A 12,197-nucleotide genomic window follows, 5' to 3' on the forward strand; every position below is an offset into this window, starting at 1 on the left:
TACAGACACACAGCCTCTTGGTTTCAAGGCGACAGTTGTTTGGTGCAAACAACTTTCATCGCAGCAGATTGAGTCAGGTTTTGTTTTGCGTGTGGCCCTTTTCATTCATGAAATAGAAATGGGATTGATTGAAAATGCCAACAGAGCAGCGACATCGTGGCTTTCTTTGGACCTGCCTCGCCTGCATCATCTGTTTGCACTGGTTTGTCTGGTGGTCATTGCTTATAAACTCACTCAACTGATCATCAAGAGGAGACAGTGGGTTCGCCATTTGAGCTCTTTCCCCGGACCGCCTGGACACTGGCTGATGGGACACGTGACGGAGGTGAATACAACTGACTAGAAGAGCTGAAACAATGTTGCAGAACTTTGTCGTGTTTGTTTGTGTTGCGAACAGTGGTCTAAAGCAGGGGTCTTCAACAGGGGGTCCGGGATCCCTAGGGGGTCCTCAGAGTTACTACAGGGGTTACAAATCTTTGTGTTATGATTTATTTTTGTTTTTTTTTACCTTAACCACTTGAACCCTAATGTCCCTTTTCTGAGGAGAACTTGAGCCAAAAATAGCAGATCTACAAGCTCACAACGCCTGGCACTGCGGCAAGGCGTTGTGAGCTTGTAGATCGGCTATTTTTTGGCAAAGAGGTGTAGAGGGAAAAAAGAGCAGACCAATAAGAGAACAAAAAAAGTTTAGTCTGAAACACAATTTTATACAATATAGAGGAGGGGGTCCCTGCTTCATCTCTCTCTCAGCTAGGGGGTCCTTGGCCTGAAAACATTGAAGACCCCTGGTCTAAAGTAACTATAAGTACATTTACTCAAGTACTGTACTTAAGTACGATTTTGAGGTATTTTTATTTTACTGGAGTGTTTCCCTACTTTTACTTCTACTACGCAAATATTCTACTTTTACTCCACTACAATTATTTGAAAACTTTACTTGCTACTTTGCAGGTATAAATTATTATATTATAAAACATATATAACCATTTTAAGCCCTATTTATTTTTATTTTTTTCACAGAAAATTGTGTCATTATTGTATTCAAATAAACAAACTGGGATAATATAAATTAAAAGACATACAATACAAAGATATTTTAGCCCTATTTTATGCATAGACTATTTGAAAATAGCCGATCTACAAGCTCACAACGCATTACTTTTGGTACTTTAAGTATATTTTGATGCCAATACTTTAGTCCTTTTACTTAAGTAACATTTTGAACACCGGCCTTTTACTTCCAACAGAGTATTTCTATATTGTGGTATTGCCACTACTTTTACACAAGTAAAATATCTGAGTAGCCTACTTCTTCCACCACTGGTTTCTGGTCCACGTAAAGGGATGTGGACTCGTCTTTGACTGACACACAACAGTGTGCAGGGAAGATGCGTCACTGGTTTACATAGATAGCACGGTGAGCACCACATCACAGCCAATGCCCCTCAAATGGGAATAATTGTCTCCGCCAGGCCTAGCCCTGAAACATGACTGTCTACCATGACAGTCATGGACCCACTTGGTCCTGGTTTTCGATCTTTTTTACATTTACAATTCTCACATGTACATAAACGTTCAGATTTCAAATATAAAGTGCTTACCCGAGCCACGGATGTAACAAGTTGAGCCGGACCACGTTAAGTACCCGTATCTCCCGTATTGTTCAACAAAAAGCATTTGAATCCGATCGGCGGCCATTTTCATTTTTTTCTTTTGGTAATGTATCAGAGTGCAATACACCTCCCAACCAGTAGTGTCGCATAGTTGAAAGCATCGGAGAAAATGGCCGGCGATTGGATTAAAAAGCTTTTTATTGAACAATACGGAATCTACAGGTACTTATACCTTTTGCGGCTCAACTTGTTACATCCGTGACATGGGGGTCAGCACTTCATATTTTAAATTTGAACGTTTATGTAGATGTAGCAGTTGTGAATGTAAAACAAATCAAAAAACAGAGACAGAGTGGTTGCATGACGCTTGTGACAGACGAGCGTCATGTGAACCATGGCTACGCCAGGCCAAGACTATGTTTTGCACCCTGTCTGTGTATATGGCTAATATTCTATTCAAAATACAAGGAGGGTAAAGTTGATATTAAATGAATTAAATCATTATCTACGTTACCCTTTTGTGCACAAGTGACGTTATATCAGTGCTAATATTAGAGGTTAATTTAAATGGGATACATGTTCTTGCTTCACTTGCAGTTTAAACAAGATGGGACAGACATGGAAAAGCTGGTGACATGGGGGGAGCAGTACCCCTTGGCCTTTCCAATGTGGTTTGGTCCCTTTGTTGCCTTCCTCAATATTCATCATCCAGATTATGCGAAAACCATACTAGCAACAACAGGTGTGTGTGTGTGTGTGTGTGTGTGTGTGTGTGTGTGTGTGTGTGTGTGTGTGTGTGTGTGTGTGTGTGTGTGTGTGTGTGTGTGTGTGTGTGTGTGTGTGTGTGTGTGTGTGTGTGTGTGTGTGTGTGTGTGTGTGTGTGTGTGTGTGAGAGAGAGAAATTGTATGTTATTTAATCAAACCAGTGTCCAGTGTACATTAATCACTTTTTTAATAGCTGAAAAACATTTTCTGTTTTTTTCCTTTTCTCACTAGAGCCAAAAGATGATATTGCATATAAATTTCTTCTCCCATGGATCGGTAGGACAATCTCGCCTTTTCCATATATTTCCACAACTATCAAAGCTTAACTGGGAATCTGAATGATATTCACACTGTATATAAGAGATCTGTAATTATGTGCCTTTATACAAGTGTGCCTTTATACAAGTTGTAGGCATCTACGTACTGTGTTTTAACAACATTTTACATTAGCAACAGTTGTTTTGAACTTGATGTGTATCGTTTTGCACTGTAAATTCCGACTTAACTACTTTCAACCTGGACACCATGGAACAAAAATGTTCAACCTGGTGTCCCTATTTTTATTGTACCAGGAAGTATAAGATAGGGCATAAGGGGTTAAGGGGTTAAATTAACATTGAGGATTTGACTGTGTGTGAGCTGGACATTTCTTCATGTTTCTTGCTGTCTAGGAGATGGTTTGCTGGTGTCAAAAGGTCAGAAGTGGTTTCGCCACAGAAGGCTGCTGACCCCAGGTTTCCATTACGATGTTCTGAAGCCATATGTAAAGCTGATGTCAGATTCAACCAAAACTATGCTGGTATGGCTACCGTCAAAGCTACAGTCCAAAGATGAAATAAATCATGTCATCTATAAATGGAAATAGAAATAATAGCTAAATTCACACATTCAGATTTATTTATTTATTTATTTTTTATTATTATTATTATTTTTATATATTTTTTTTAACAGTAAAATATAGAAACGGTTCATAATGTTGCTGGAAAAAAGGGAAATCCCACACATCTCAGTTTTGACCACCCATAATAGTATACTGTATGTGCATACATAACGTAACATACGTGAAATAATAATGAATTAATTATGATTGTAATAACTAATTAACTAATAATAACTGATTAACAAGGTTATATTTATCTAATTTATCACAGAACATAATTTCCTACACACTTTGGGTGGATTTGAGTGTCTGAATAACTACTGTACATGTGGGATAAGAGGCATTTGTTGATGTTAATTTCTGCCCTTTTGTCCAGCTCCTATTGAGGTGACATCTGTTCTTTCCCCCTTCTAGGACAAGTGGGAGGGTTACGCCAAGACCAACGAGTCCTTTGAGTTGTTTGAGCATGTCAGTCTCATGACACTGGACAGCATCATGAAGTGTGCCTTCAGCTGTGAAAGCAACTGTCAAACAGAGAGGTCAGTCAGCCAGTGAGCACACTTCCATGGTCATTTTCTGACCTTTATTGTTGACTTCATGCGCCTTGAACCACTTGGGAACATTCTGCAAAAATAGCAGATCTACATGCTCACAACTTGCGACAAGTGAGCTTGCAGATCGGCTATTTTTGGCGAAGAGATTTGGTAAGAAAGCGGTCAAAGTGCAGTCGTAACTCAAGTCCGGCTCTTTAAGAGTAGAGAGTTTAAGTGGTTAACCAATAACTACATTAACCCTGGCGTCCCTATTTTGGACACATTTAAAAAAAAACGTTGAACAAATGTAAATGTAACATTTTTAGATAAAAAAAACACAAAAATAGCTGATCTACAAGCTCACATCGCATTGAGTGCTGACACGTTGTGAGCTTATAGATCGTCCTTTTCCGCTATTCATGGTGTAAGGCTTCTTTTTTATACTTTATTGAGTCAAAACATGTTAAGACAATACCTCATTAAGTACATTTTACATTAAAAAAAAGGGGATGAACTAAAATAACTCAATTAATTTCATTCTGTATTCATTCCTGTATCCATATACATATCCTTTCTGAGGAAGCAAATGCATAATAAACTTAATACAAAAAATATATAATAAAAATAACAAAAAAGGGGTGGATATGGAATAGGCTTTGTTGTGTCATTTTGATATTATGTCTTCTGTTTTCTTTTCTTTTATTTCGTTTGTTTCTGAATACTTGGGGGTTAAAAAAAAATCTTCCAAAGTATGGTCCTTCTAGTGGTTCATGTTAAATAATCAATTTATATTTATTTGAAAAATAGAAACCCCATCTTTTTCCCATTAATTTGTCTTCCACTTTTCCCAGCCATGACGGATAAGGCTTAAAGGGTAAGACCACTTTAGTAGAGGTTTGGGTTGTATAGTTACCTTGCCATGATGTAACTCCAAAGGTGGGCAAGAAATCAAAAATAATTGCTCCATTGATTAGAAATTGATAATTCAAAATATGCTCCTCATTGACTTACATTGTACGGTAAAACAGCTCTCAAAGTCACTCTTTTAGCACATAAATGAACACAAACATAGCTGATTCAGACAATATAGAGCATCACCAAACCCAGTACTGTTTGTTTTTTTAATAAAAATGTCAACTTCCTGTTGATTTTACTATTTGAAGATCTGGATCCGTATCCGCCGATCCAGTCCGGGTTTTCTACTTATTAAAAATGGCAAAATCAACAGGAATTTGACATTTTTATTTAAAAAAAAACCAGTACTGGGTTTGGTGATGTTCTATATTGTCTGAATCAACTTTGTTTGCGTTCGTTTTTGCTAAAAGAGTGACTTTGGGAGCATTTTTACCGTACAATGTAAGTCAATGAGGAGCATATTTTGAATTATCAATTTCTAATCAATGGAGCAATTATTTTTTATTTCTTGCCCACCTTTGGAGTTACATCATGGCAAGGTAACTACACAACCCAAACCTCTACCAAAGTGGTCTTGCCCTTTAAGTGCTTAATATGTTCATGTAACATGGCTGATGTTTTTCTGTACATTCTTTTGTACTCCTGCAAGGATGTATTTTGTTTCCTACACGGAAAACACATTCATCAATTTGATGCAAAGTCTCCAACTTGAACGTTGTGAAATCTTCCACATTTTAATAGTTTATATATAGTTGTAATGTTTTTATTGTAGGTTTATAAGATGGTTTATTGTACAGTGGAGCCAAATTGAACTTGTGTTTCTAACATGTTTACAGTGGAACAAATGCATACATCAAGGCGGTGTATGAGCTCAGCGACCTGGTTAATCTGCGTTTCCGGACCTTTCCATACCACATCGACGCTATTTTCCACCTCAGCCCACATGGCTTCAGATTTAGGAAAGCATGCAAGGTGGCTCACAGTCATACAGGTAGGCTGATCTTCATCCGATGAGGGCTTGTTTTCCATAATGATGTACTTCAATTTGGGGGGGGTGAGCTGTTTCCTGAATTCCATCTTACCATATTTCTGAAATAAATGGAATGTGGGTTTTAATTTTAGTTTGTTTCAAAGTAATGCAAAAGGAGCTGTGGTTGAATTCTGTGTCAGCAGTTATTTTATTTACCATGCATATTTTCAGTGCATTGATGCCAAAGAATCAGAATCACCTTTATTGGCACGTCACGCAATTACAGGTGGAAAAGAGTCTAAGAACAGGAAGGCATTATCAGCTAAATTTACAGTATAAGCAACATTTTACTTAGGTATTTCACCACCTGTTATGTGACTTCACCCAATCATGTTCACCTAATGTACACCTGAGATAAGCACATTTCTAATACACTCCCATGATTCATTGCTTTGTAGAGGAAGTCATACGAAAGAGGAAAGAAGCTCTTCAGGATGTGAAGGATCAGGGCAGAACCCAAACGAAGAAACACATGGACTTTCTGGATCTCCTTCTGTGTGCCAGAGTATGTCACATCCTCAGTACCTTTGATTTTACAATATTATTAACCCTAGAACACTAACGGTGAATATTATCACACCATCACTAACGTTGGGTATGTTTTACCCAATGTAATATATTCCATGTAAAATACTTCTCATCGATCTCGGCCATAGCGTGACGGTCCACGCACCCTAGGCTGCAATGCCAATAAAGCCCCCCAAAAATCTAAAAGCAATTCATGATAAATTGAGGTACTCTTCTTTAGTGTTTCAATATAAAATATCACAAAAAATGTAAAACACCACCTTTAAAAAATACCATGACCTCAATATCGTAATAAGACCTCATGTAGGCAAAATCTGTGAAAGATGTGGGAATAAATAAAAGGGAAAAAATAAAAAGGGAGCTGGAAACTTCTTCTTTGGTCAACCCATTCCTGATTGTGTGTCTCAGCATGTGTCTCAGGAATGTGTGCCTTTTCTAGTGAAGGCACAGTCTCCCTATATGACTCACCCAATCCTACACTCAAACCTGCCTTTAGATGAAAACAGGGATGGGGGCAGGGAAACAAGCCTACCTTCGATGATGTACAGTAACTGAGCAACCTGAAGATTCCCAAGGACCCACCCACCTCAGACATCAGCAACACAATGAAAATCACATAACCATAATTGTGTGGGTGAAAATCACCCGACGTTAGTGTTCTAGGGTTAAATGCTATTATACAGTACACATTCAAACATGGACCCGAGTTAAAGTATCAGCCTGGATTTTGAGGTGTATTGGCAAAGAAATACAAGCTATATGCCATGTTTGTTGAAATACATAACTTATTTCCTGTGTTTGTTTATTATATTGAACGTCAGGCACTATTTCAACCTACATTCTTCCCATCTTTTTCACAGGATGAGGCACAGCAGGGTCTGTCGGATGAAGACCTCCGGGCAGAGGTTGACACCTTCATGTTCGAGGGCCACGACACCACAGCCAGCGGCGTCTCTTTCACCCTCTACTGCCTAGCCTGCAACCCGGAGCACCAGCAGCTCTGCAGGGACGAGATCCTACATGCCCTGGATGGCAAGGACACAGTCGTGTGGTACGGTGGTCACTGTGTTAAGACTGTCACCATATTGTGGAAGTCGATGATTATCTGATGAATCTCTTTGTCGATAACCTCAAGTGCACTTACAGATGATCGATTATCTCCGCCTAGCGCCTACTGATATGTTTGGGAAAATCTAAAACTAGTAGGGGCTAGAACAGCAGCGAGAATGGCTGCAAACAAACCTACGCCTACTGCTTTGAAAACCAGTCATATCACAATCCCAATGATGATGGACTGTGCTAAAGTCTTTTCATTGGTTCTGCAATGTAGTTGTAACTTAAATTTCCAAATTGTGTCCGCACCCAGTTTTAGTCCATACATTGAATTTAGATCACCAGATTGTTTATTGTTAATAACGGATCCTCTTTAGTCCTCATTGCAGTGAAGGCTACTCTTCCTGCGGACCAAACATTCACACTTAACAATCAAACGGAATTCCACCATTACATAGTTAAAGTAAAACAAAACAAAACTAGAAAAATGTGCTCCTCGGAGAACAGGTCTCCGCCAGGCCAGGTAGTAGAAGTCAATCTTAGCCAATCAGGATGAAATATGAAAACTCGGACCGTCTTGATGACATGACTATAGAGATAATGTGTACCGATTTGCATGATGTTTGTACAAAATCTGTAGGAGTAATAGCAAAAGAATATGTATAACAGATATCGGCCTCCTGGTGATGCTACAAGGCTACATGCCAATTTTTGATCCACTCTCATCCAAGACATGCAATATCCACTCAACACTACTCCAGATACTGATACCAGATGTACCGTATCAGTAGGCGGAGATCTGTGATTGTCTAGCTATGCAAGACTAAGTGCACCAGGCATAGAATGCAAACTCAAATTATTGTTATTTTCCCAAAGTCATTGAATAGCTAAAGTGGTCTCTGACACTGACATAATAGGTATCTGCCTTGTTTTTAGGGAGGATCTCAGTAAAATCCCATACACCACCATGTGCATAAAAGAATCCCTCCGTCTTTACCCTCCTGTACCGGGAATGGCACGAAAGATAACCAAACCTATGACCTTCTTTGATGGAAGGAGTGTGCCGGAAGGTAAGTGGAGTATTTGCTAATTACACACTAATGAACAGAATGGAATGGAGTTTGTCCAGATCGCTGTTTGCTGGAGCCAATTAAAAGTATTTTCTTTCTCATGAGCATGCTAACCTTTTATCTTGTAGCTCACCTACAGTATAAGATATAAAGATTAAATATTAACTTGTATTTGTTTTCTGTGTAGCGGCGCCACACATGGTTCAATGACCCAGTTTTCATTGTATTGCACCATTTCAGCTTTGTACTACATGCACGTAAACTACTAGCAATTCCATTGCAATCTTGCATAATTTAAATACTGCAATAATAAAATAGTAATAAAAAAAAGATTGTCAGTATAGTTCACTGTTTGTTTCAAAATAAATCATATTTTTATTTAATTTTGTTTTAATTTTTGTAGGTTGTCTCGTCGGCACCAGTGTTTATGGAATATGTAGGAATCCAACTGTCTGGGAAAACCCTCATGTAAGCACACCCTCATGACTGGTTCACTAAAACGTCATCTTACACTGTTTTAAGACTCGCACCAGACAGCAAGCCGCTCTAACTCCATTTGGGTTCCATTTGTACACTCTTTGGGATTACATTTATACATTTTATTGTGTACCCTGTTGACCACTATCCCCTTATCTTGCATTCTCAAAGGTGTTTGACCCACTCCGTTTCCTGCCCGAGAACACCTCAAAAAGGTCACCCCATGCCTTTGTGCCCTTCTCTGCTGGCCCGAGGTTTGTCCCCACAACACCCTGTAACTCAGATACTATATTAAGGTACCTTGTGGTTTGGCCGGAAAGACGGGTTCTCATATTACTAACTACGGTATTCACTGGCTATTCATTTACCTCGAGGGAGTCCAGGTGAACAAGATGCAGTCCCCTTTTCAATGACACTAAACAATAAAGACGTTGTTAGGTTTTCATTACAGGTTAACATAAACAATGCAAGTTGTGAAGTATGTGAAACAAGTGATCCAAATGGTAAAAAAATAAATACATATATATTTTCACTAAAGAGTAAAGTATACCTTTAAAAGAATATAGACCATAATCGCTGTTACAGCCTCAAAGGGCTTTACAAACCACTTTAACCCTGGCATCCCTACTTGGGGCATGTCATTCTAGGCAAAACATATCAAATGTTTTCACAATTTCTTCAATTTATTTCATAAATAATATACTATATACAAGCTCACAATGAGTTGCAATGTGAGGCCTTGTGAGCTTGTAGGTCAGCAATTCTTTTCATACATTTTTGAATAGGACTTAAGTGGTTAAAGGAAACCGGCAAAGCACTTAGACCCTCAATCAGGCAAGGAAAAACTGCTTAGACAAACCCCTTGAAGGGAATTAAGAAAAGGAAGAAAACTTGAGAAGGATCACAAAATAAGGGACCGCCTTCCAGTGAGGACAGGTATGCAAAAGGTGCAGAGAGGGCAATATCCAAATGCAAAACAAACAAAAGCAAAAAACTAAAAACAACTATTAAAGGGATACTTCACTTTCAAATAAAAATAAACATAAAAAAAAAATATTTAAAAAAAATGAAAGAAGTTATGGCAAAATAAAGGCCCCCTCACACATTAGTAGGGCACTCTAATGCGTGAGGGGGCCTTTATTTTGCCATAACTTCTTTAATTTTTTTTTAATAATTTTTTTTAATGTTTATTTTATTTGAAAGTGAAGTATCCCTTTAACAAAACAGTCAACTGTCCCTTCTGCAGCACCTCAATGTTCTGTATCTGGATAGGGCAGTAATTATGGAGATTTGAATAAGATTTGAATCATACAGAATGAAGCCTGTGCTTGTCATTCAAATACTAATCTCTCAAGAACAGATTCCAAGCTGCGCTACTGAAATTCAAATTCAGTAGCGTCAAATTCAAAGGAAAAAAACAGCAGAAGGTGAGGGTGCTGTTTTTTCCTTTTTTTGACGATGGGTTCTCTGATTGTTCAAATACCTACATACTCAGTTGTGTCTGTTCCTATTCCCATTTGCATGCCCAGTTCTCTCAAGGCTGTGTGCTATAAGTGAAGCAATACCACCAGTAGCATTGCTTTTCATTAGTGCTTAGTAGGAAATAGTTAACCTCGCGTCACCAGCCTTTCCACCGGGGAGGAAAGCCTGGTATTCGTTCTAAAACTAGCCATGTGATCCGGTTTAGAAAAAAGGAAAACCGGAACCGGTGGGAATCAATTAGTTTAGTCTCGCTAGTCTCGCTAGACATATTAGTCTCGGTTCCGGCCACCTGATGACGTAAAGTTATTTGCGCTCCGACCGGATCAGAAACCCAAAAATGGTATTGATCCCAGGCTAGGATTAGTACTTCACTGCTCACATTGTTCTCATTGCTATTCCTTTTATTTGTTCTTCTTGCCATAGGAACTGCATTGGACAGAACTTTGCCATGAATGAGCTGAAAGTGGTGGTGGCCCAGACACTGAGGAGGTATGAGCTGATAGAAGACCCCACCCAGAAACCCATGGTTATCCCAAGACTTGTGCTCCGCTCTCTTAACGGCATCCACATTAGGATCAAACCTGTGTAACTAGGGGCAGAGCTATACTCTCTAAGGGGCCCTTCTGATTTCATTTCAGAATTCATGACTGTATCCAGTAAAGTAGTGTAGCTGATATGATATCCTATCATGAACACAAATTGTCACTTATTGAGCCAAGCATGCCACAAGACAAGCTTGTTCTGAAGTCAGAAAAAAGAAAACGGGTTGCCATACAAACCAAGGACAGCACACGTTGCTCTAGAGTCTACATGCATGGATTGAAGAATGGTTCAGTGTCACCGCTGATGGAGTGACAGGCGATGCACTGTGGAGGACTCAAACCCGTCTCCACGCTGGTGGGCAAGAACTTTACTAGCTGTCGTGGGCATAACTTGGTTAAATAAGCAACTCGAGCCCAGATCGATTCCAGCATGTCATCATGTTAAATTCAAAATTTCCAATGTTTCTGGCAAAATTGTTAAATGTTTTTTCTTTAGTCGGTACATCTTCATTGAAAAAGAATATAATGGAAAAAGTACCAAAAACAGCCCTTCCCTAGTGAGCCGTGGAGCCTGGGGTGCTCACATTCTTCGCCCTCGCGGTAACACTGCTACTGCGTGTAACCCTAAAGGGAAATTCAACAAATCCAGTCATGTCTGGATGTTCGGGTGGCACTAACACGGTTAGTATAATTTATGTGTTACAGAAATAACCATATCTGACACAGACATACAGTACATATATTATTTTAGCTGATGTTTATATTTAGTTTGAACTCTTGTTGTGCTTGGCCATCTGAGAAATGTGAGGTTTAAATATTTGTCATGTGCTGATCAAGTCTATTTTATTATAATAACACATACAGTGACGAAGGTTTTTTAAATAACAAAATAATTGAAATGGAATTTAACACTAATTATAATTGTCATTTTGACTTGCACTGTAGCAATTGAAATGGAATTTAACACTAAATATAATTGTCATTTTGACTTGCACTGTATCTATGTTTTTGATGAGTCACACTTTGCACATTGTGAAACATTTTGAATAAACATTTTACTCAATTATAAGCACTTTGTTTTTTCAAAGAGTGAATAATAAATGTAACTTCTATTCCCACAATCTTCAACTCTCCATATGATGTATCCACCAACCCTCTTTCAGGAGGAGCTACTTGTTCGTTGTGTAAACAGTGAAGCTGTTTTGAGTGTACTATGTGTTACCTGTTGACCTAGGTCACTATAGTCTATTCTCCATGGTGCGCTTGATGGATCATACACCAGCTGCCAACAATGTCAGACCATCAACAG

General features: G+C 38.7%; 1 protein-coding gene across 1 annotated transcript; it reads left to right on the forward strand.

The window, feature by feature from the left end:
• cyp4t8 (cytochrome P450, family 4, subfamily T, polypeptide 8) lies at window positions 1–11,106 on the forward strand. The gene is made up of 12 exons (XM_080425359.1): window positions 1–325; window positions 2,211–2,355; window positions 2,610–2,654; window positions 3,050–3,177; window positions 3,673–3,797; window positions 5,543–5,697; window positions 6,135–6,241; window positions 7,125–7,315; window positions 8,254–8,387; window positions 8,791–8,855; window positions 9,036–9,118; window positions 10,770–11,106. The coding sequence occupies exons 1-12, from the start codon at window positions 119–121 to the stop codon at window positions 10,933–10,935; spliced, it is 1,551 nt and encodes a 516-aa protein (XP_080281485.1). The 5' UTR covers window positions 1–118; the 3' UTR covers window positions 10,936–11,106.
• The last annotated feature ends 1,091 nt before the right edge of the window (window positions 11,107–12,197 follow it).

This window comes from Gymnoscopelus braueri, assembly GCF_963280865.1.
Source record: "Gymnoscopelus braueri genome assembly, chromosome: 4".
NCBI lineage: Eukaryota > Metazoa > Chordata > Actinopteri > Myctophiformes > Myctophidae > Gymnoscopelus > Gymnoscopelus braueri.

What these genes read in the sequence shown, in the direction of transcription:
- cyp4t8 (XM_080425359.1), top strand. Translation starts at nt 119, where the DNA reads ATGGGATTGATTGAAAATGCCAACAGAGCAGCGACATCGTGGCTTTCT. An exon ending in ATCTCCTTCTGTGTGCCAGA is followed by an intron (nt 6,242 to 7,124) that starts GTATGTCACATC and finishes TCTTTTTCACAG; the next exon opens with GATGAGGCACAGCAGGGTCT. An exon ending in TGGAAGGAGTGTGCCGGAAG is followed by an intron (nt 8,388 to 8,790) that starts GTAAGTGGAGTA and finishes TAATTTTTGTAG; the next exon opens with GTTGTCTCGTCGGCACCAGT.